Here is a 21,471-nt window from a genome sequence, read left to right as displayed (position 1 = left end):
TGATTTTATCAGCTGTTTGGACTCTTTCTGGAGGCACCCATTCACTGAAGAGGATCCATTGGCGATGCAAAATTTCTTCAATTTCATTTTGATGAAGAAACAAACTCGCTTACATTTTGAGTGGCCTGGGGGTGAATGCATTTGAAGCTATTTTCAGTTTTGGGTCAACTATTTCTTTAAGAACATTGCGGTCTCTGGCTCATTAATCGCTGAATGCAGATCGGAAGATCTAAAGTGTGAACCTCAAACTTGCTTTTTCCACTCAGTTCATATTCATTTAAGTCCCAGTAAGGCTCCTGGTTCAAATGGAGATGGATCACACTCTGATTACGCCTGTTATGTCTTCAAGTAATGTGTAACAGTCCAGATTTAACAGACATCAGCAGCAGAGACACAAACGCAGCACTGAGGCCAGCCGTGAGCTTCCAGGACCATCCAAAGCAAATGTTGATCCAGACTTCAGTCCAAGACAGTGCGTTCTACAGTAGTGCACAAACCCTGAGCTGCTTCCCAGCTTTCATCTCCAGCCAGGTATCTTCAAGGTTCATTGATAAGGCAATGAAACTGTATGTAAATGGAACAACCCGGAGCATGGACTTCTGGCCATTAGTCTTCCCTAAAGCCCCAATGTGACTTTTAATCAACGTCAAACGGGGAAAGAGAGACAGAGGAGAAAGTTTAATGACGGAGATGATATATTTAAAGAGGAACAAAGCGATGCCAGGAAACTATGATAGAACACTATTTTCGAGACGGACGAGATCATTGCAAAAAATGTCTTTTTATTTCTCTTACAAAGAAAACTATTATAACAACGTACAACAATCAAAAAAAGCCAATTTCTTTCACTGTTGTCATGATAATTTCCCTTAAACCCTTTTTCTATCCTTGGATAAAAGAGAACAGGCTTCACAGGGAAGAAAAGCGAGATAATTTAAACACAGATGTGCAAAGGAAACAAAGCATGCAAGAACCAGAGACAAATTTGCTACAAATTGCCCTCAGTTAACCTGTCAGATAAATACTAATTTACAAAAGAAGAAACGAGATAATAATTCAACAAAACTAGGGTGGTGTATTTACCTCCTGTAATATACGACATGGTCTCTGAACGATGTAAACATTTCGTACACACTCACAGCTATTTCAATTTATAGGTAGACGCCCCTGATTTGAAGCCGTTTTTGCCGTCAGGATGGGATAACCGGGAACGCCGACCTGGATCCTGGGATGAATTCAAGCAACGGCCCTGGTTTGAAGCAGCCAAAAGGAACCTAGTTCTGCCAGAAATGCAATACTGGACCAATGTTAAGGTAAAGAAGGTCAGAAACACATCCAACTCAAGCTAAGAGCTTTGGTTTATTTTAATTTAATTGCTTAAATATGGGCTTTATAAGCCGTATAAAAAGCACTGCTTCATAGAAAGCTTTCAGTTGTTTGGGGAGGTCTGTATAGTTCCAACCGTAAGGCACTCGATAAATATAACTCCGTTAGACGATTGCAGTTGGGCAAGTCAGTCTTTTCTCGACTGGCATTCTGAAATCATGAAGCTAATTTGCACATTACTGAGCTGATAATTAAGGTTTCATAACCGACAATGTCGATAAAATAAAATAAAATAAAATAATCAATAAAATAAAATATAGCTACACAACTGGTCAAAAGTTTGGGCTCAGTAAGATTTGTTTAATGTTTTTGAAAAATAGAGTTTTTTTAATGCTGCATTCATTTGATCACTTTAGCATAAAAGCTGCAACGCTGTGAAAACATCACTGCAATTTTTCTTTTATTTATTTTAAAATGTTCTTTCATTTCTGTGACGCGAAGCTGAATTTTCAGCATCATTACCATAGTCTATAGCGCCTTTAGAAATCGATCTAATATGTATTATTATTAAAATTCACGTTGAAATATATTTCGTATTTTTGTGGAAACTGATGCATTTCTCTTTATCTGAAATATAATTGTTTTCTCATCCATGTCGATTTTTGATCAATTTAATGCGCATTTGCAAAATACTAATTTCCTAAAAAAAATTACTGAGCCCCAAACTTCGAATGTTTAAATACTATAAATACAACACAAATAAAAAAAAAGGAATTTACTCCAGCTGCATTGTTGCAATGGGTAATATAGTGCCTTAACTGAGTGTATTACCCTCTTTTTTGAGGATATGAATTGCTCCAGTTATCAGGAAAAGAGTATCCTTGTACCATCCAGAACCTTCAATATTCCCCCACTGGAAACCTTTCCCAGCCGCGTTTAGTTAAGCAACATATAAGCTAAATAAATTATCCCAGCACATGCATGCTACTCAAAGAAAGCTTGGTCTAGCACATTGGCAAACACTTTTGAGCATCCGTGGCTGTTTCTTTGGTTTAAAGCTTTATAACAGTGAAAAAGCACTTAGCATCATTAAGCAATATTAACTGCTTACAAATGTATTGTACTTAGACACAGAGACCCTACATACAACTCTGTGTGATCAATTAAGGCACAGAAATTTAAATTACCCTAAATTAGTTGCATTAACTTGAACATAGATGCTGTACAAAAATATTCCCTCTGTGACTCAAGTTCCAAATACATTATTTAATCTATGGCTTTTATAAGTTACTTTAAATCCTTTTATCAAATACGTATAACTTAAATGCTTAAGTTAAAAAAAAAAGCACAAAAAGAGATATTCGATCACAAACGGTCATACAGATGTTGTTCAGTGCTTTAAATGATATATTAAAAACATGCCAAGACAAGTATATAATGACATAATGCTAATGAAATACTCGATCCATCTCTATTCCTTCAATTCTAAATAATCCCGCCTATAACAATGAATCCCAGAGGTCAAAAGGTCCAGAATAACAACAAAAGTCCAATGTAAAAAATACTTCCCTTTCAACAGGCTCATAAATACTCATGTTAGCGAGGGAAAGTAGCTCAGCGAGACAGGATGAACATCCTAGTAAGGTTTGTGCTTTAAAACCATGCTGTTTGTTTGAAGGTTCCACGCTCACGTAATTGTCCGATCAATATGGCCGCCACACGCCTTCGTCCATTCTACCAGCAGGATTGAGAAGAGTGGGGGAGTTGCTATGACTTCCGTCCCCCTCCACCCCTCCGCCTCCATCGGCCTGGACCGGGAGGTTGGGGTTGACCAGGCTGGTTCCCGTAGATGCGCTAGTACAAGGCGGCATCATCCGGGTGGGCGACCGGTCTCCGCCCGGAACCATAGAGAACTGGTAGGAGCCCGAGGAGGCGCCGTAGTAGAGATAAGGTGTGCTGCTGCTCTGGAAGGGTCCGCTTTGGCTCTGGGTGGAGCCGGGGTACGGCGGGGGCAGGTAGGTGTGGTAGTGAGCGCTGCCGAGGGACATGCCGGTGCTGACGGGGGTGGGCGTGTACGTGAAGGTGGCCGGGTAGTGCATTCTGGGACTGGAAAAACGGCTCTCGGTGAGCGAGGAGAAGGCGGGGAACTGACGCTCAAATTGGCCAGGAAAAGGACTCAAATCTGTCGAACCTGCAGAAACAAAGATTGAGGTTTACTTTTTTGGAAGAATCTGAAATTCCTGCAAAGAGCAATCAGCACAACAAGCGCTTGGTTTAACTACAACCCTGTTTAATCAAGTGCATGAACAAAACCGCTGCGTTTAAGAAGTAGCTTGGTGAGATAGAAGTCCTGGGGAAATTAGTCCTACTTTCTGAATTCAAATTAGACCAATGTACTTTTTTATAACTGAATTTAAATAGTTACGATCAGTCTTGAGTGTCACTCGATCCTTCAGAAATCATTTTCGCGTGCTGATTTTCTGCTCAAAAAAAGCTTTCCTTTTTTTTATATATTATCAAATGTGAAAAACAGATGTGCTTCTTTTTTTATGCTTTGGTGGAAAGCACGATACGTTATTTTTTTAGGAACACATCATAATTGTAAAGTTCAAAATAATAGCATTTATTTGAAATATAAATATTTTGTAACATTATAAATGTCATTGCTGCCACTTTTGATCAATTTAATGTATCCTGACTGAATAAATGTGTATTAACCTCTTAGGTAACGCTTCACAATAAGGTTTATTAGTTACCATTAGTTAACTGCATTACAACTACAAACTAATAATGAACAATACTTCTACGCATGTTGTGTTTGTTAACATTAGTTAATGCACTGTGAACTAACATGAAAAAACAATGAATGTAATTAACAAAAATGAATAATTCAGTGCAATAGATGTAATAATTGTCTGTTCATGTTAGTTACATTAACTGATGTTAAGTTGATAAGTGTTACAAAAAAAAAAAAAAAAAAAAAAAAAAAAAAATATATATATATATATATATATATATATATATATATATATATATATATAACTTTTAATATAATATATATATATGAAATGTTTTGACAAATCCAGTGCTCTATATATATATATAAAAAAAATATATAAAAAAAGTAACAAAAATAAAAGTAAAATGCAATTTAAATGACAGAATGTTAAAAAGAACACCATTAACTTTAAATTGGAGACATGCAGAGGAGGACAGTTTATCGATTAGTTGGCTGCACTTCATTGTGGTTTTTCCTCTTTGTCACAGACAAGTTCATGTGTATGTGTATTCATGTGTGCGGTTATATGTCTCAGTTCATTTGTGTCTCCGGGGTATTTATATGCCTCTGTATGCTGGGCGCATGGTTAAATTGTTTCTGTGCATCCAAAAGTGTGTGTGTGTGTGTGTGCATCTGCATTGGTTGCTGCACATAAAACACAACTAGGATGCATAATCAGTCACACATTTGGAAACGTTTAGAGGGGCGCAAAGCAGCATCGTAGCGATAGAGACAGACGTCTGCACTGTTGTGGGCTCCTGGTATCTTCAGCATTATAAACCCCGGCAAAAACTGTCCGTCTGCCCTTCTGTCCTTAACATATTCTTTATTTCCCTCCAAAAATCAGAAACCGCTAATGGTCTGTAGCTAGCTCTAGTGCCAAGGGGTTGAGGAACAAAAAGAAACGGCCTCGCCTCCCTGGCGCGGAGCTGTTTTCATAAATCACACGGCGTCTTTCTTGTCACCATGTCTGCGCCTGTGGGCCGACTGGGTGGCATGGTTAAATGTGGGCGATTTGCGGAGGCACGGCTTGTCGCTAACGCTAGTCGTGTCTCCTTTTCCCCCTCTACACCCATACCCTTTTTTTCTTTTATATTCAAAATCTTTGGTTTGAGCAACTGACGATAATGGTTCTCTCGCCTCGGGCTGCACAGAGAGCCTGTGCTCGGAATAATAGACTGAATGATAAAAGCAAAATGTTATTTACATACATTCATAGACGAGATGGCGCTGGTCTTGAGAGCAGATGCTATGTCTGTAAAACTAATGATTTATTTGGCAAGAATGATTCCTTTCAGGTGAGCCAAACAATTATGGCACGTTTAACTCATGTCTACAATGAGGAATGATGTCACAATTCTACACAGTGAAGTAGTTTTTCCTTTTTGTTTGCTACAATGCTAAAGCTAAACCTATAACTTTCTAAATTTGACAGGCAACAGGTATTAATATACACATTTTTTGGGGGGAAATTAATCAGACCTGTAATTCATATTGCAACTAGCATTGCTAAAGCTAAAACTATTTAAAAATATGTAACTGAAGTAAAAAAAAAAATAAAAAAAAAAAAAAAAAATATATATATATATATATATATATATATATATATATATATATATATATAACAATAGTAATAATAATAATAATCCTTATTATATTTAGGATTACTATTTAATCTAATTAGAAGAATTCATAAAAATTACTAAAAATAATATAAAATAAATATATCATGCAAAATGAAAATATAAAAAATAGTGCTGTCAAACAATTAACGCGAGTTTCAGTTTACATATTGCACATGTGTCTGCATATTTATTATGTATATATATAAATACAAACACATTCATAACATATTTTTAAAATATTTACATGTATTTACACGTTTATATTTATATTCATATCATTTACATTATATATAAATATATTTAATATATCAATTTTTTTAAAAATATATACTATATGTGTGTGTACTTATATATACAAAAAACGGCTTTATTTTTTATTTTATTAGTGCTGTCAATAATAAATCACAATTAATCATTTGACAGCACTAATAAAAAAAAAAAAACTTAATTCAAAATTAGTAATAATAATAATAATAGTAGTATAGTAATAATAGACAATACCTACAGAATGCTTTCTCTTTTTTTATTATTTTTTAAATTAATTAACAAATCATATATAATGAATTTATTATTTTTTTGCAAATCTGCTTGCTGGTAGAAAAAAAAATAAAAACACACTTTCCCTTTAAAGCTGACATAATCGTAAATAATAACAACCCAAGTTGAAATAGCACAAGCATTGAGGTAACCCTACCGCCGGAAGTATTTATTAGTATTACCGCTGCTGCAAAGACTTAATAACTCCTTAAGAGCTTTGTATCTGCAATGCACAACAACAATGCATATTTGCTCTGTTCCTCTTTTAAGTTAAGTTGCGGGTGACATCAAAGAGCCGTGTCCTTATCTCACACCAAACCTATTATTAACAAAAGCTCATGTGCCAGCATCAAATGAAAGGATGATATACCTGAACTAATTAAGCAACGACAGGCAGGTGGCAGGCGTCCAGAAGCTGGCAGCCAGCGCTCAGGTGAGGGAGATTCTTGTTTAATCACTTTAAGCCTCTCCTGGTTCTCAGGAATGGATGAGGGTGTAGTATGGCAGTAAATAAGAGAGAATGAAAACACTTACCTGGCACCGAATCAAACAGGTGTTTGGAAATGGAAACTTGTCTGTCTACATTTATTCCTTAAAGGGGACGTTTCTGGGTGTGTTGCGGGGCGCACGAGGACAAATTAGCTTACGGGGTGCAAGTCGTGGCCTTCCATTCCCCAAAGGTTCTCTGGGAAGCGTAATGCTATAAAGCGGCTTTATTTGCCCGCCACTGGCCTGTTATTATGTCTTGGTCTGTTATTAACAATATACTACGCAGGATCAAAGCCATGGAAAGAGGAGCAAAGGAAACCTTTTTTTTCTCCTTCCCCCCCGAGTTTTAAAAATACGCTCATGGTGCAGTCCTATTTTAAAAGCCGTCTCCGTTTACATATATACAGCACCATGAGCTAATAAAAATCGAGCGAATTTGAGGTTGCGCTTCCAACACATTATGACACTGAAATGCTATGATTTGTTAAATATGACTGACAAACCATTACAGAAAAAAAGCCCCCCGCTTGTTGCTTTTTTCATGTGTTTTTCATGAATTTGATTAAAATAGTCATCCAACACATTAAAGGTGCCGTATGTAGGATTATGGCTTTGCTAAAGCATAAAATAATGTGTTTTTCTTTAGATATTTAAGAAACATACTAAGTTATATACTTGTTTATCTGAAAAACAATGCTTTTCCTTTGTAAATGTGTAAACCCGCCCACTGCCAGTTTACCCAATCGTGTTTCGGATCTCCGGGTTGCCAGTTGGCAGAAAACAGAGCGTATTTATTTTCAGTTGGCAAGCGAAAGGATATACAACTTTCTGTATGCAATCTGGCAACCTGCTCATGCATCAAGTCAAGAGCGCCTATAGAATACATTAGCATGATCTGTATTTATGTCAGCAGTTAAAAAAACAAGCAGGATAAAGGTTAAATTTTTTTAAAATTATTTCCTGTTTGAATTTTTTTAGCTTAGTTACATTAAGCGTGGTACATTTCATTTTATGAGACATAAAAATGTTTCATTTTAATTTTAATTTAAACTGTAAGTGCACCTTTTATTTTTTTAAATATCTTTCATGAGTTGTATAAATGCAGTTGCATTAGTCCCCATCTTTCTAAATGTGCAAACCACCATAAAACACGTGCCCACCCCGCTGCCCACTGCAGTGTCAGACGCGAGGGGGTAGGGGGCGCACCTGCTGTAGGGCTGAGGCTGGAGGTTACCTGGGAGGCGTCTGGGCACATCGCTGATGGAGGGCAGCCCAGTGGCCCGGCTGGAAGAGAGCGGGGTGGTGGAGTGCACAGACGGGGAGGCCATGGGACTTAAGTACGACGGGTACGTCTGGTCATATGACCAAGGTGGGGAAGACTGAGCCTGGCGTGGATCTAAAGGCACAAAAGAAAAGAAAAATGAAACAAAGCATATTCCGCCTATGGATGAAAACACTGTAAACATTAACTTGCGTATTGGTTCAAACCTGTAAGAAATGTCATGAATGTTGGTAATTTTTCCGTTTTGGTTGCCATTGACATCTATTGTTTGGACCCAAAAATTTTAATTCTTCAAAATATATATATATATATATATATATATATATATATATATATATATATATATATGTAGGTGTGTGTGTATAGAAAATAGTGCTGTCAAATGATTAATTGCGATTAACTGCACTGAAAATAAAGGTTTTTGTTTACACTATATATGCATGTATGTATAAATAAATACACACATACAGTATATATTTTGAAAATATTTACATGCTTGTATATTCATATTCTTATATTTTATAATATATCTAAATATTTAATATATAAACATAACATTTTTCTTAAATATATACATGCGCGTGTTTGTATTTAAATGTACATAATAAATATGCACAGTATACACGTTATGTAAATAGAAACTTTTGTATGCAATCACGATTAATTGTTTGGCTGCATATATATATATATATATATATATATATATATATATATATATATATATATATATATATATATGCAAAAACACACACACATATATATACAAAAATGTAGGAAAAAAATATAAGACACAAATAACCAAACACATGTTATATACATTATATGTTAATTTGATTAATTAAAACTGACAATTCAGCTGTTCTATTTATATTTGCCTGTCTCACATAGAGTCTTTGTGTGGCAAGCAAATACAGTGTCATCCCTTGGGCAAAGCATTTAAATGAAGGCCTTCTCAAATGTTTGCCTGAGATGACATATTTCATGCCTCATAATTCAAGCTTTCTGTCATGCCAAGTATCAGTTTGAAAGCAGGCGAATAATCGCTAAAGTCAACAAAATGCAGCGCATTCCTTCTCAGATTCAGTCCCTTGGCTTGCGCGCACTACAGTAACAGAACCCAGAGTACAGGACATGCGCTCTCAGAGCAGTAATTAAGGACAGGTGATATCCTGTTCTCTCACAGTGACACAACGCGCTGCCCTAGGCTGTCCGCACTCGGTTTCCACTTGTCCATCATGTTGCAGTGTGCGATTTCAGCTTAGATAAACCACTTTGCGCTGAGACGAACAGACATTACTGTAACGCCGACACACACCAGATACACTGAAATGCTTGGGAGGACGAATAAATATAATCGCTCTCAGTAAAAGAAACAACAATTCTAGGTTAGCGGCTCCTTAAAGGACCGTTTACTTCATTCACGTGGTTTCGCGCGCAGATGATATCCATAAAGCAGAAAGAAACATGCACGTTTGTAAATTAACATTGCTTGGGTAACTGATTCATTCTACCTGGTCTCATGGCATAAACGTGCCTTGGTGCACTTTTTAGCGAAATACGTTCCTAAGTACGGACCACTACAGTTTGCAAAAGAAATGAACACTAAAGGCACTAAGGCACTCTTGACACCTTTTAATCCTTTTCGCAAAAATGTACAGAATTTTGACTAGTAAAGCGTAATAAATATTGCATATGCACGCTTACTTGAAGAATATCATGACTTCAAAATAATATCAATTCTGTGTAATCAAACGGTTCGATAAAACTGTTTTAAAGGAAGTTGAAATAACGCAGTTGCATCAACAAAAGTGTTTTTATATCAGTTTTCCATTTGTTAACAACTGGTGTGGGGTATATTTCCAACATGATGGAGCAACAGTCTACGGATATTTAAATTCTGCAATACATAACTATAAATGTAATAAAAATGAGCCAGGGTTCACGTATTGAGCCCGTGTTTTAGTGCCACTCGCTGGACGCTTCTCTTCTAAACTGCGGCGAAACGTACAGTAAGGCGCGTAAAAAACAGTGTTGCACAAAAAGTGCACAAAGGTACATATTTACATGAGACCAGGTTGGATAAATTACAAGAACATTCAAATTTTTAGCATGAAGATGGTGTATGTTGAGAGTGTGAGGAACTGAGGCTGCTAAGAGGTAAATATGCACGTGTGTATCTATCTGTCTGTGCATCTATATCTATGCAGACTCGTACCTGTTATCTGAGTCTGCCCCTGAGGTGTGAAGGAGTTGGGGCTGCTAAGCGACGGCCGTGGCGTTTGCGTTGGCACAGTAACCCGCATGGTGGTCTGCCGGATACGCTCCAGTTCACTGAGACGGTCAGAGAACAGTCCAGCCTTTGGCGAGTCATCCAACTTCGGCCTGTGCCCTGCAATCAACATACTGCTTTTAATTAAAAAGTCTCAAAAAAAGAACAAACAAATTTCCAACATGACACCACAAATGTGTCAGATATCACAGCAATGTTACTCTCGCTTCTGCTTTAATGGGCTCCATGTAAAAACGAGCAACATGTAGTGTGATTCATGAGCAAATGACTCTAATGAACCAGTTCTTCCGAATCATTCGAAAAGACTCACCAATTACTGGATTGAGGTAAATGTGTGCCAAATACGTAAATAGTTAAATATTCTGAAGCCTATCCTAGTGTAATTAAATAAATTTATTATACCACATCACATTTCCACTTAAATGTATTTATGTCCAATGATTTTAGCATAATTATGTAAGTGTTAAACGTCCAAATACTAATACAGAACTTTATTTTATAAGTCCATTTTTGTAATGCACTACATAATTTTAAGCAATTTTATATATATATATATATATATATATATATATATATATATATATATATATATTTATTTATTTTTTTATTAATTTATTTTATTTCTTTTTTTATTTTATCATCATATGAAAAGGGTCCAGAGACACACGCACACAAACAACATCTACATATCTATCTATCAGCCCGAAATGATCTATCTTTTTTATACAGTGATATAACACACACCACCAACGCACACATAATTTACCGTAAAAAGTTTTCAGTGGGTCTTGAAATTGATTATATCTCCCGAAAATGTTAGCCAGTCTATGATGCGAATGTATGGCATAGGTTTGACTATGAGACAGGTGTTCCATTTCCCTTCTTTATAAGAGCTTTCATTATGCCCCATGGCATTTGAGTCTTTCAAGCCACAATCTACCGTGACTTTGCCATATGGAATCAGACCGAATCTAATTTCATTTCCATAAAAAAGTTTTAAATATTACATATTCCATATCCTTAAAATATCTATTAATCTGTCCCATCAGGGCGGGGATTTGGCTTTGACAATGAAGTGCTATGCTTGGCATATAATAACATTTTGTTGGCAGAGATTGAACGCTCAACCTTTCCAGACAAGACCAAACCCATATAATACAAGACCGCATGTGCCTCCCTGGTGTAGGACGCATGATGACACTGGCCAGCACCTTTCTGGAACGCTATAACAAAAACGTTAAAGAGTCCATAGCCTCAAGTCTATTCTCGGCAAATTAGAGGAGGGATAAGACAGCGGCGCGGCCCAATACACAACTAGCCCCTTTTTCCACATTAAAATGGCCCAGTGTCTCCCTCAGACTGCAGCCGTTTTTTTCGGAGAAGGCCGTAAAGTAAATATCAAACAGGAGAAAGAGAAAAACTCCTGCTGTAGTTGGCGGTGCTCCAGTTGGCACCGACGGAACATGTTACCTCTATATCTCGACTAACCGGCCTGTGCCAGAAGAACAAAGAGAAGCAGCAAACACTCCGCAACGTTTCATAATCAAAGCGGTAAAGAGCGTCTAGAATACGAACTGCAGCACAAACCAGCATTCGAGGTGAAGTGTTTCTTATTATCTCAATATATAAAGACGTCTATAAGCACGTCACAGGTGCTGCTAGACCCTAGAGGAGCAATCGTTCATCTCAGTCCCCCTAAAAGACTTAACTTAGCTGTCAGCACTTTCACAAATCTGTGATTATGTGATTTCTCTTAACGTTCGGTGTCTGCAGTGAGTTATCGGAGGTTATTTCACTCCCGTCTTGTTGTCTGTTACAACTTTTTATGCGTTCTTAAAAATGACAATGGCTAGCATCGACTGTTTTGTTACCAACAATCTTTAAAACATCTTGTTTTGTGTTCAACGGTGGTTTGGAAAAACTTAAGGGGGAGTAAGTGATGACAAAGTGTTATTTTTTTGTAACTGTGCCGGGAAGTGTCCTGAGAAAAATCCTGAATTACTTAAATACCATAAAAATATTTCAGCGGGGTAAGATAAATACTATTTTTGCCCTATTGAGTTAACCATGTAGTCCACTGACAGATAACTATTTATATATAAACTCATGTAACTTTTATAGATTTTCAGAAAACAAGTGTCTTCATGAGATGCTAACTGATTGCCTGGAGTCATATGGATTACTTGTGGATTATTGTGATGTTTTTATCATCTGTTTGGACGGCACCCATTCGCTACAGAGGATCCTTTGATGAGCAAGTCCCATAAGGACAAACAAAGTCATCTAAATCACAGATAGACTGAGAGTCTTATTTTTATTTTTTTTTTTTCTTAAATCACTTTCCTTCTCAAGTAGATAAGTTTTAAGAATGTTTAGCTATTTCTATTGGAAAACAAGACAAAACACTAAGCAAAAAAAATCACTTTTTCCAGCATATTTTACAGACCGACGGCAGAAAAGGTGTTTAAGAAACCTGTATTCATTATTTCCATTTGCTTCCCCCGAATCATTCAGAAATTACACTTTTCCTCTTTTAATATCGTGCACGTCTTCTGCTGAATCATGAAAAATGACACAGACCAAATAACATAGCATTTCCTTACAACGAAAACATTGCAGCTAATGGAAAAATCATTAGTGTGACTTCGGGACACCGTTGCGTTGCGCTCTGCCTTTGAACCCGCGAGCAATGTGACATGTGTAAAAGCTAAAAGCTAGCATAACTCAACCTCCTAGGAAGTGCGGCACTTGAGCGATCCATATACCTTTTCACGCAAAGCTAATTTATCCACTGCGAAAAGCCAAACTATAATTTTTTGTGACAAGCTGAATCCAGACAGCGATACTAACATAAATCCTGCCGGGGGAAATAAAGCGGACAAAGATGTGCTTTGTGCGACTTAATTTCACGGTGATTCATATGAAACATAATGTTCTGTGCTCAGCGAGATCACCGGTAAATTTAGAGTCTTCGGCGTGCGTGCGTACGGATCCAGCCTCCCTAAAGACCGATTCGCGACCGATTTTTTTTCAGGGAGTGTTGAGGATCACTGGAGCAGAAGTTACAATAAGACCACATACAGGTAATAGGAACACCAGAGATGAATCTGCAAATCAATGGGATTTTATTTTTTGTGTGTGTGTGTGTGTGTGTGAGTTCTTCTGGAATGTTAAGTGGCTTGTTTTTGATTCTGTCTGTGAGGAATATGTAGCCACCTCAGTTTGGATAACGTGTCCGGTTTCATTTGCTCGCCCAAGAAGTATCTCTCGGGGGTGAGGCCGGCCAAGTGGTTAACAATCTGGGCTGCTAACACAAAGGTTTTAGGTTCAATCCCAACGGTGTGGATAAAATACAAAACCGGGAACGAGTGTTAGAAAGATCACAAGCACCTTTGTGCTGTTGAGCTCGACAGGTTGCCTCGGGGCAGCTGTCACTGGACCTCGGCTTTGACTGAAGAACCTCTGATCAAATACAGTTAATAACTAAATAACGGTCTCTCCCGCTGTATGCTTTTGAGAAAAAAAAAAAAAAAAATTGGCTGGAGCTGTGGCCTAGTGGTTTTGTATCTGATTTGCAATATTTCTGGGAGAAGCTTGGGGAAAATTTAACTGGGGAAAACAGTGTAAAACTAAAAAGATTACAAATATTAAACACAGTTATGAATGATAGAAAGCTAAGATAATTCTGATAGATAGATAGATAGATAGATAGATAGATAGATAGATAGATAGATAGATAGATAGATAGATAGATAGATAGATAGATAGATAGATGCACATTACTAAAAAAACACTGACTAAAAATGCATTAAAATTAAGAAAACAGTTGATGATCCATATAGACTTTAGTATGGAGAAAGTAGAAGATTAACAGAAATTAATTTATACAGATTTGGAATAACTTGAAGGTGGGTAAATAGTTACATTTTTCATTTTTGTGCAAACTATTGCAATTTTTAGTTCAATGAAATTATAACATTTACTTAAAGATTCATTAACTCACATATAGTAAATGGTATGGATATTTACTGGTTTTATTGCTGTATTAACTTCATAATTAGTGTAATATAAGTGGCTGGGCCATTTTTTGAGATTGAGAACTTACAGGTTTCATGACTTTAAGGGCCCTAAAATATCTTAGTGACAGAGAGTGAAGGAATGAGCGCAGGGACAGGGATCATCTGTATGCGGAGAGGTATTTAGGAGAGCCAGGAAACCAGATGATATCACCGCTGGAGGGAAAGTCCCAAAAATTCCTGTCATCCCCAAGCCAGTGGAGTGAGATTTTCGATAGCTAGCACTTCCATGTCCAATCACAGAGCGGAAGCGCTAACACATTTATTCCAGATGTTTAAATGGCCCTGTGGGATGTGGCCCAGTCTCCAGCTGACACAGATCTTATCTCAGGTTGAGAATCGCAGAGCAAAGAGAATTATAATGAAGTAATTCCTGTTTTCAGGCTTCCTTTGATGATGGGGTTAGTCTGTGTGGCCACGCCAACTGATCCACGAACAATGAGAAATGTAATGAGTGTGAAATATATGATCTGAGGTTTCCTGGAATATCAGACATATCGCATGCACGAGGAAAACTAAACAAACACTAATGTTTGGATTATGGTTTCTGAGAGCACTGAGAAAGACAACACACACACATACATATATACATATACACACACACACACACACATATATATATATATATATATATATATACACACACACACTACATATATATATATATATATATATATATATATATATATATATATATATATATATATATATATATATATATATATATATGTAGTTTTTTTTTTTTTTAATATTTTAATATTTAAAACTTTTAACAGTAATGGCTATATGATTTTAAAAGCTATTTTAAAAAGCAGCACTATAACGAACATACAACCAAGTAATCAAAGCTTTATTTTAGATTTTTGAACAGATTTTTAAAACCTCTGCTGAGGAATTAATTCTCTCTCGTTAACAAGCCCTTTCCGTGTCAAGTGCACTAATTAAACAGAAAGCGTATTTGAGAAAAGGCTAAACTAATGCAAAGTATCTTCACTATCTGTCTCCATCAATGACGGCATTTCACCTCAAACAAACATTGGTGTTATATATATTATATTATATTATATGACCACCTGTGCCTGTCACGAAAATATCTGCAGAATGTCATTCTAACATCTGACAGGGAATATTTTTACATCGAATAGACGTCCGGGTGACGCTCATACTGCAGTCCGGAAATTATGAAAATTCATCACCGGCCGTCATCAACAGGGTTTTTGAGAAAGTCAGCGGAAGAACGGAATAAACTGGAAAAGAAAATCAGAGAAAAAGAGAGAGGGGGAAAGGAGAAAAAGGAAAGTGGGAGGAAAAAGGCTGTTGTGGAGTACTGCCAGGTGTCTGTGTGGTCTTTACATTTCAGCATTTAGGAGGCAAGCCAAGCGGAGAAGGGGTACACACACACACACACACACACAACGCACACACACCCCGACGCAAAAGGCCCTCGGCTCTTTTCAAACCGCAGGCACACTTCTTCATCACCTCGGTGCGGATATGAAAGCAGTGCGACTCGAAAGCGGGCGCCATCAGTGTTTCTCGACTTCTAATGATGCAGCGGCGATGTGCGCAGCGACTATCCAAACCAGACGCAAACACACACACACACAGCCTGAGCCGGAGACCTCGGCGGTTGGCACCTTCACACGCAGCCTGAACGGATCGAGCCTGCGGTTCTGGTTTTCTCTCCTTCTCCTCTCTTGTTTTGGTTGGTTTTATGTGAGCAGTTCCCATTGTAAACTTAACTCGCCCCAAAGTGACGCCTCTGCTAAGCGAAGCCCGCTTCTTTTTTTTCACTTCATTCATTGTAAGCTCAAACAATGTCTATCGGTCTTGTGTGGTCCGTTTTGAAAGGAGCGCCAAAAGCTGCCGTTTTTTTTTACCGTAATATCAGCCGCAGTTATTGCTAAGGCTAAATTATTATCCCCTTTCAACTTGTTGATGTGTGAGATTGTCAAAACAATGAGACTCATGTGTCAGATTTGGGATTTTAGCTTCAAGCAAATCCGCTTGAAAGGGGATTTCGAGCAGATTTACTTGCGGTCTCTGCGACTCCGCGCCGTTCGACTGCTGTGATTGAGCTGCGGAGAGACAAAGATGCATAGTGCTTCCTAAAGGTGTTACGCAGAGTGACAGTCTAACGCTGAATCCATAATTACACAGGGCCCCCGGTGCAGGTATGTTAGTTTAACCAACCCCACCCCGACTATTAGATCAAATGACGCTTAATGAGCGCTATTAGGAGTTAGTGTGTACACAAAGACTCGAACACACACACACATATAGACACACACTTCATGAAAGCAGCTGCAAACCACAAGCAGGCACCTCTTGTTAACATTGGACAGGCATATTACCAAAAAAGCAACATGCATGTCATAATATATGGAAACAGATCATTTAATTCACTTTTGCACACTTTTGGACTTAATAAGGTACATATTAAAATAACCAATAAAATGCTGGTTTTAACTCACGTGACATGAGCCTGTTTTTTCGTCATCTGTATGAGGAAGACTATTATTATTTTTTAATGACATTGTTTATGAGTGTTATTTAAATATCAAAGTATAAAACTTGAATATTTTTATGAATAGTGGCATCGGTAAAATTATTGCATTTTTATTTATTTATTTTTATTTGAAATGTGATCACGAGAAATGAAAGCTGTTTTGTGATTATATTAAAGGGTCAGTTATTGATATTAATGTAATTAAATTGAATCCATAATTCCATAATTTAATTATAGGATACATTAATATTTTAAAACAAACACACAAACAAATATTAGACAATACTGTGGATACAATAAAATATAAAAATGTATGACTATATATACACTACCATTTAACAATTTAGGGTGAGTAAGATTTTTTAATTTTTTAATTTTTTGAAGAATTTTCTGTGTCATTTTTAATCTTAAAACAATGACAACTTTTAATAAAGATATAGGCTGCTAAAAATGATCTTGGCCATCACAGGAATAAATAACATTTTATATAAAATAACATTTTTAATAACATTTACAATATTTCATTGTATTTCTGATCAAATAGATACAGCCTTGATGAGATTTCTTTTAAATCTTACTGCCCTGAACTTTTAAACAGTAGCCCATAGTTAAATAGTATTTATATTTAGTATTGCAGTTATTTTATGAAAAAAACGGAAAGGAATGAAATACAAAGACTCCAGCATCCATCTTGCATCCTAAAAACGGTACAGTTCTTTGTGGTTGTGAGTTTAAAAAATAAAATTACAGCATTGTTAACTTGATTCAGATGTTTGTCGGCTTACAGAAAGGCAGCCGTTTAAACAGCGTTCTTGCAATAACCTTTAAAATAACAAAACTTTTTCCATAATTTGATTCAAATGTTAAGACAGCAGTCCTGTTTATGATACAACTTCAATAAAAAACAGGTGTGTGGATTTGCCCGAGCGCTTCTGGCTACCAGAACGACCCACGTGTGAGCCAATCAAGAAGAAACCTCACTGAGAGACGTCTGTCACAGGCAAAGGCTCAACGCTCTCGTTGTCTAGCGCTTTCCTAACCCTACTGATTCACAGTTCATATGGCACCCATCAAGATCTATTAAATACACAAACACATTAATACACTTCCTGTACTGGATATCAGCCTCAGAATGAGGCCTGTGTGGCGGGCGAGAAAAAACACGGCCCAAATGAACATCACAGCCACCCCTTACTGGACGTAATGATGATATTTTGACTGAAACACTAATAATTTTATGTACAAAAACAGTTACGGTTATTAGCGTGATTCTTAAAATATATAAACGCACGGAGATGTTCCATCAGGCGTTTGGCTGACGGCACACTGTAGGCATTGTCTGAACGTGCGAGACGGGCCTCTTCCCCAATTACTAGCTCATTAACACCAATTTGAGGTTTAATGAGGCAGAATTGTAAATGAGGCGCTGTTTGATAAAATCAAGGTGAAAAAATGTGAAATTATTGAGAGGGCACGCGTGATTGGTGCCTTAACGGTCAGTGTCGGGCGTCTGCACGTGCTCCAAGCCACAGGTGATTTTTAAGGTTCATTTAGTTTTTGGATTCATTTATTTCGGGCGTCTTTGCTTAACTGATGCCATGCTTTGAGACTTGTTTTAACTGTCGTGAGTGAATGTTCCTGTAGTTGATCTGAATTGTATCTATACTGCCTCTGTATTACCTTGTATATCTAAGGAGAGAAAGTACATTTAATTTCACAGCTACATTGACCCCATCATACCGCATGTTCAATTCAGGCAAGTGCTGTCCAGTTACCAGCTGTGCTAACAATTGTGGCTGAAAAGGGAAGTTCAAGTACAGTGGACTACATTGTGGGACACAATATTTCACACAATATTTGCTTTTCTGGTAAATGTAGTTGGTATGCATAAAGTTATACTGTGGTTAATTAAAATATAATACAATAACTCAACAAATTTGTTTTATTTTATTTGAATTAAACTGTAAGTACTATATAATAAAAAAAAACAAAAAAAAATAAAAATAATATATATATATATATATATATATATATATATATATATATATATATATATATATATATATATATATATATATATATATATATATATATATATATACATATATATACATAGATATATATACATAGATATAAAAAAACCACAACACAGTTACTACAATTTACATAAAAATCGAAAATTTAAAAATGTAAAAATATTACCAACTATAATAGCAATAGTGTAATTATATATATTGCAGCAATAGTAACAGTAGGCTGTGTCTTAGTATGTAATTGTAGCACATTGCCATGAATACTGAATCCTGTAATGCAATGCACTTGAACCTTGCAGTGCAATAAATGAACTGGAAGTGACATCAACAACAACACTTTTTTACATGAAGCATTTTATCAAACTACCAAGACATTTTTTTCCACAATGCTAGATTAGAAATGTCCACATTTTGGAAACAAATCAAATTGAAGTAAAAAAATATATATATTTATTTTGTCAGTGAATATTAATGGTCTTGTCGTGCACAATTAAATTGTGCAATATTAATAATAATAAATAAGAATTATTTTTAAATATGATTTTAACAATGCTTAAATAGTAAATAGAAAATTTTTAAACATTAAAAATAAAAATGGCCTGTTTAATACAGTGCATAATGCATGATATTTAATAAATCTGCAAAATGACTAAATGTAAATATTTGTAATGTCGTGCGATGGTAATACAGTGCTTGAAACATTTGAATTGCAAGCTTAATACATTTTCTTCTTTTAAAAAATAGCAAGCATAACTACACCAATGCACAGCCAACGCTATATAATACATATGCTGTTTGTGAAATCACTTTGTGTATCGCAGATTCTTATTCCGTTCTTAATTGCAGTCTGACAGCGTATGAAAAGCAAAAGAATATTAAAGACACTGCCGAGACAGGAGCTTTACAATATCCAATCAGCAGTACAAAAAAGACCTCCGGTACGCCGACCCTTTCATCTGTTCCTACGCACAATAACACGGCCTGCGAGCCTTTCAAAACTTCACTCATAGATAAGGCAGGAATAGAGGAAGTCTTCAACATCAAAGACGAGGCCTGCAGTTGCTAGAGGCCATTGTAATACAATGAAGAATCAAGACCATATACAGCCGTTGTGTCTAAGTGCCTCTAAATACTAGTACCATATGTGTTCATTGAGAATAGTCTGAAAGTCGGAGAGAAAAAGAGAGGCAGAAATGTTGTTAGGGATGTGATAGGCTTGATTTCTACGCCAAGACGAAAGTATATATTTTTTCATAATAAAGTAAAACAGCTGCTCGCCAGACCAGTTGGCACTGAGAGATGTAGTGGATTTTTTTTTCACTCTTTTATAAGTGCCATTAAAACAAGCTGATGCAAGCACAATGTTACCGTTGTAGAACCTCTGTGCAGACGCTAACCCAACGCCCAGACAGACAGCTTGTAAAGATAACTCCGACAGACCGGGGCGGCTACCATCAAACACGCAAAAGTGTCAATTCTCTGGAGTTAAACTGAGCTAGATTTATTTTGTCAGTGCACATTCATGGCATTGTGCACGATTCAAAGCAGGGTTTTGGTTATTGTTTTTTTTTTCAGGCCACTCCTAAATGATGGCGTTTATGTAAAAACCAAACATATAATTATATTGAGTGCATAAAGAAAAAGTGAAAAAGTACTGTATGTAATAAAATGCTGAATATAAAATATTTTCAATAAAATGTAAAATGATTAGTATCATTGCTATCATCATTGTTATAAATATTAATTACTGATATATTACATATTTAAATGACATATAATGGGAGAAGTATCATTTAATAAAACTTCATAAAATATAATATCTTGACAAATTAATTAACAATTTATCTTACACTAATACAATTATATAACTACTATTACTAGTGGACATATTACTATATATATATATATATAAATTTAATTTTAATCTTTAATACTGTATTTAAAGAACCATCGGAATGACTTCAATTATATAAAAAAAAAATTAATACCTCTAAAATACAATCAATTTTGATTCATATCGACTTTAAAACTTTAAAACTGTGTACGTATCTTCAACTAAAAGGCAGAAGTCACAGGAGCCCAGTCAGAACAGATTGATTACGGTTTCCCAAACCTTACAAATTTTGCATTTTTAATGTTGCCTTCTAAGTCACATCACAGTAATGGCTCTCGACTCATTTTACACAGGAAATGATAACCTGCAGCTCAGTGAGTCAGACTAACGATTCGCTGAGGAAGTGAGTTGTCCGAATGATTCGGTCTAATGACTCCAGCGTTTGATTAAGAATCATTCAGCGAATGGTTCAACCGATTCATTACAAAAGAAAAGAAACCAGTGATTCGTTCATGAATTGGAGAGCACACGCTACGGTTTTAGTTTTTCCCCTCTTTCCAAAAATATTCCACTGAATATCCCGTTTCACTCAAAAGTCATGTGTATATATATATATATATATATATACCAATGAATTAGTCATGGAAGGGATTGTGGAACTTTTATCCATATTTTTAAACATAAAACTGAA

General features: G+C 36.2%; 1 protein-coding gene across 2 annotated transcripts in view; it reads right to left on the bottom strand.

The window, feature by feature from the left end:
* Window positions 1–777: 777 nt before the first annotated feature.
* The window catches only part of runx2b (RUNX family transcription factor 2b), a 39,931-nt gene continuing 19,237 nt past the window's right edge, over window positions 778–21,471 (bottom strand). Inside the window, exons 6-8 of one of the 2 annotated variants that reach the window (XM_043218703.1) lie at window positions 10,254–10,427; window positions 7,991–8,152; window positions 778–3,517 (exon numbers count right to left, since the gene is read on the bottom strand). In XM_043218703.1, the coding sequence (XP_043074638.1) occupies window positions 3,030–3,517; window positions 7,991–8,152; window positions 10,254–10,427 (824 nt within the window). In that variant the 3' untranslated portion in view covers window positions 778–3,029. The remainder of the gene's footprint in view (window positions 3,518–7,990; window positions 8,153–10,253; window positions 10,428–21,471) is intronic. The other variant, XM_043218704.1, reaches the window with a different exon arrangement.

Source organism: Puntigrus tetrazona, chromosome 20, assembly GCF_018831695.1.
Source record: "Puntigrus tetrazona isolate hp1 chromosome 20, ASM1883169v1, whole genome shotgun sequence".
Taxonomy (NCBI): domain Eukaryota; kingdom Metazoa; phylum Chordata; class Actinopteri; order Cypriniformes; family Cyprinidae; genus Puntigrus; species Puntigrus tetrazona.
The sequence above is the reverse complement of the archived record's forward strand: the minus strand, read 5'-3'. Positions and strand labels throughout refer to the sequence as shown.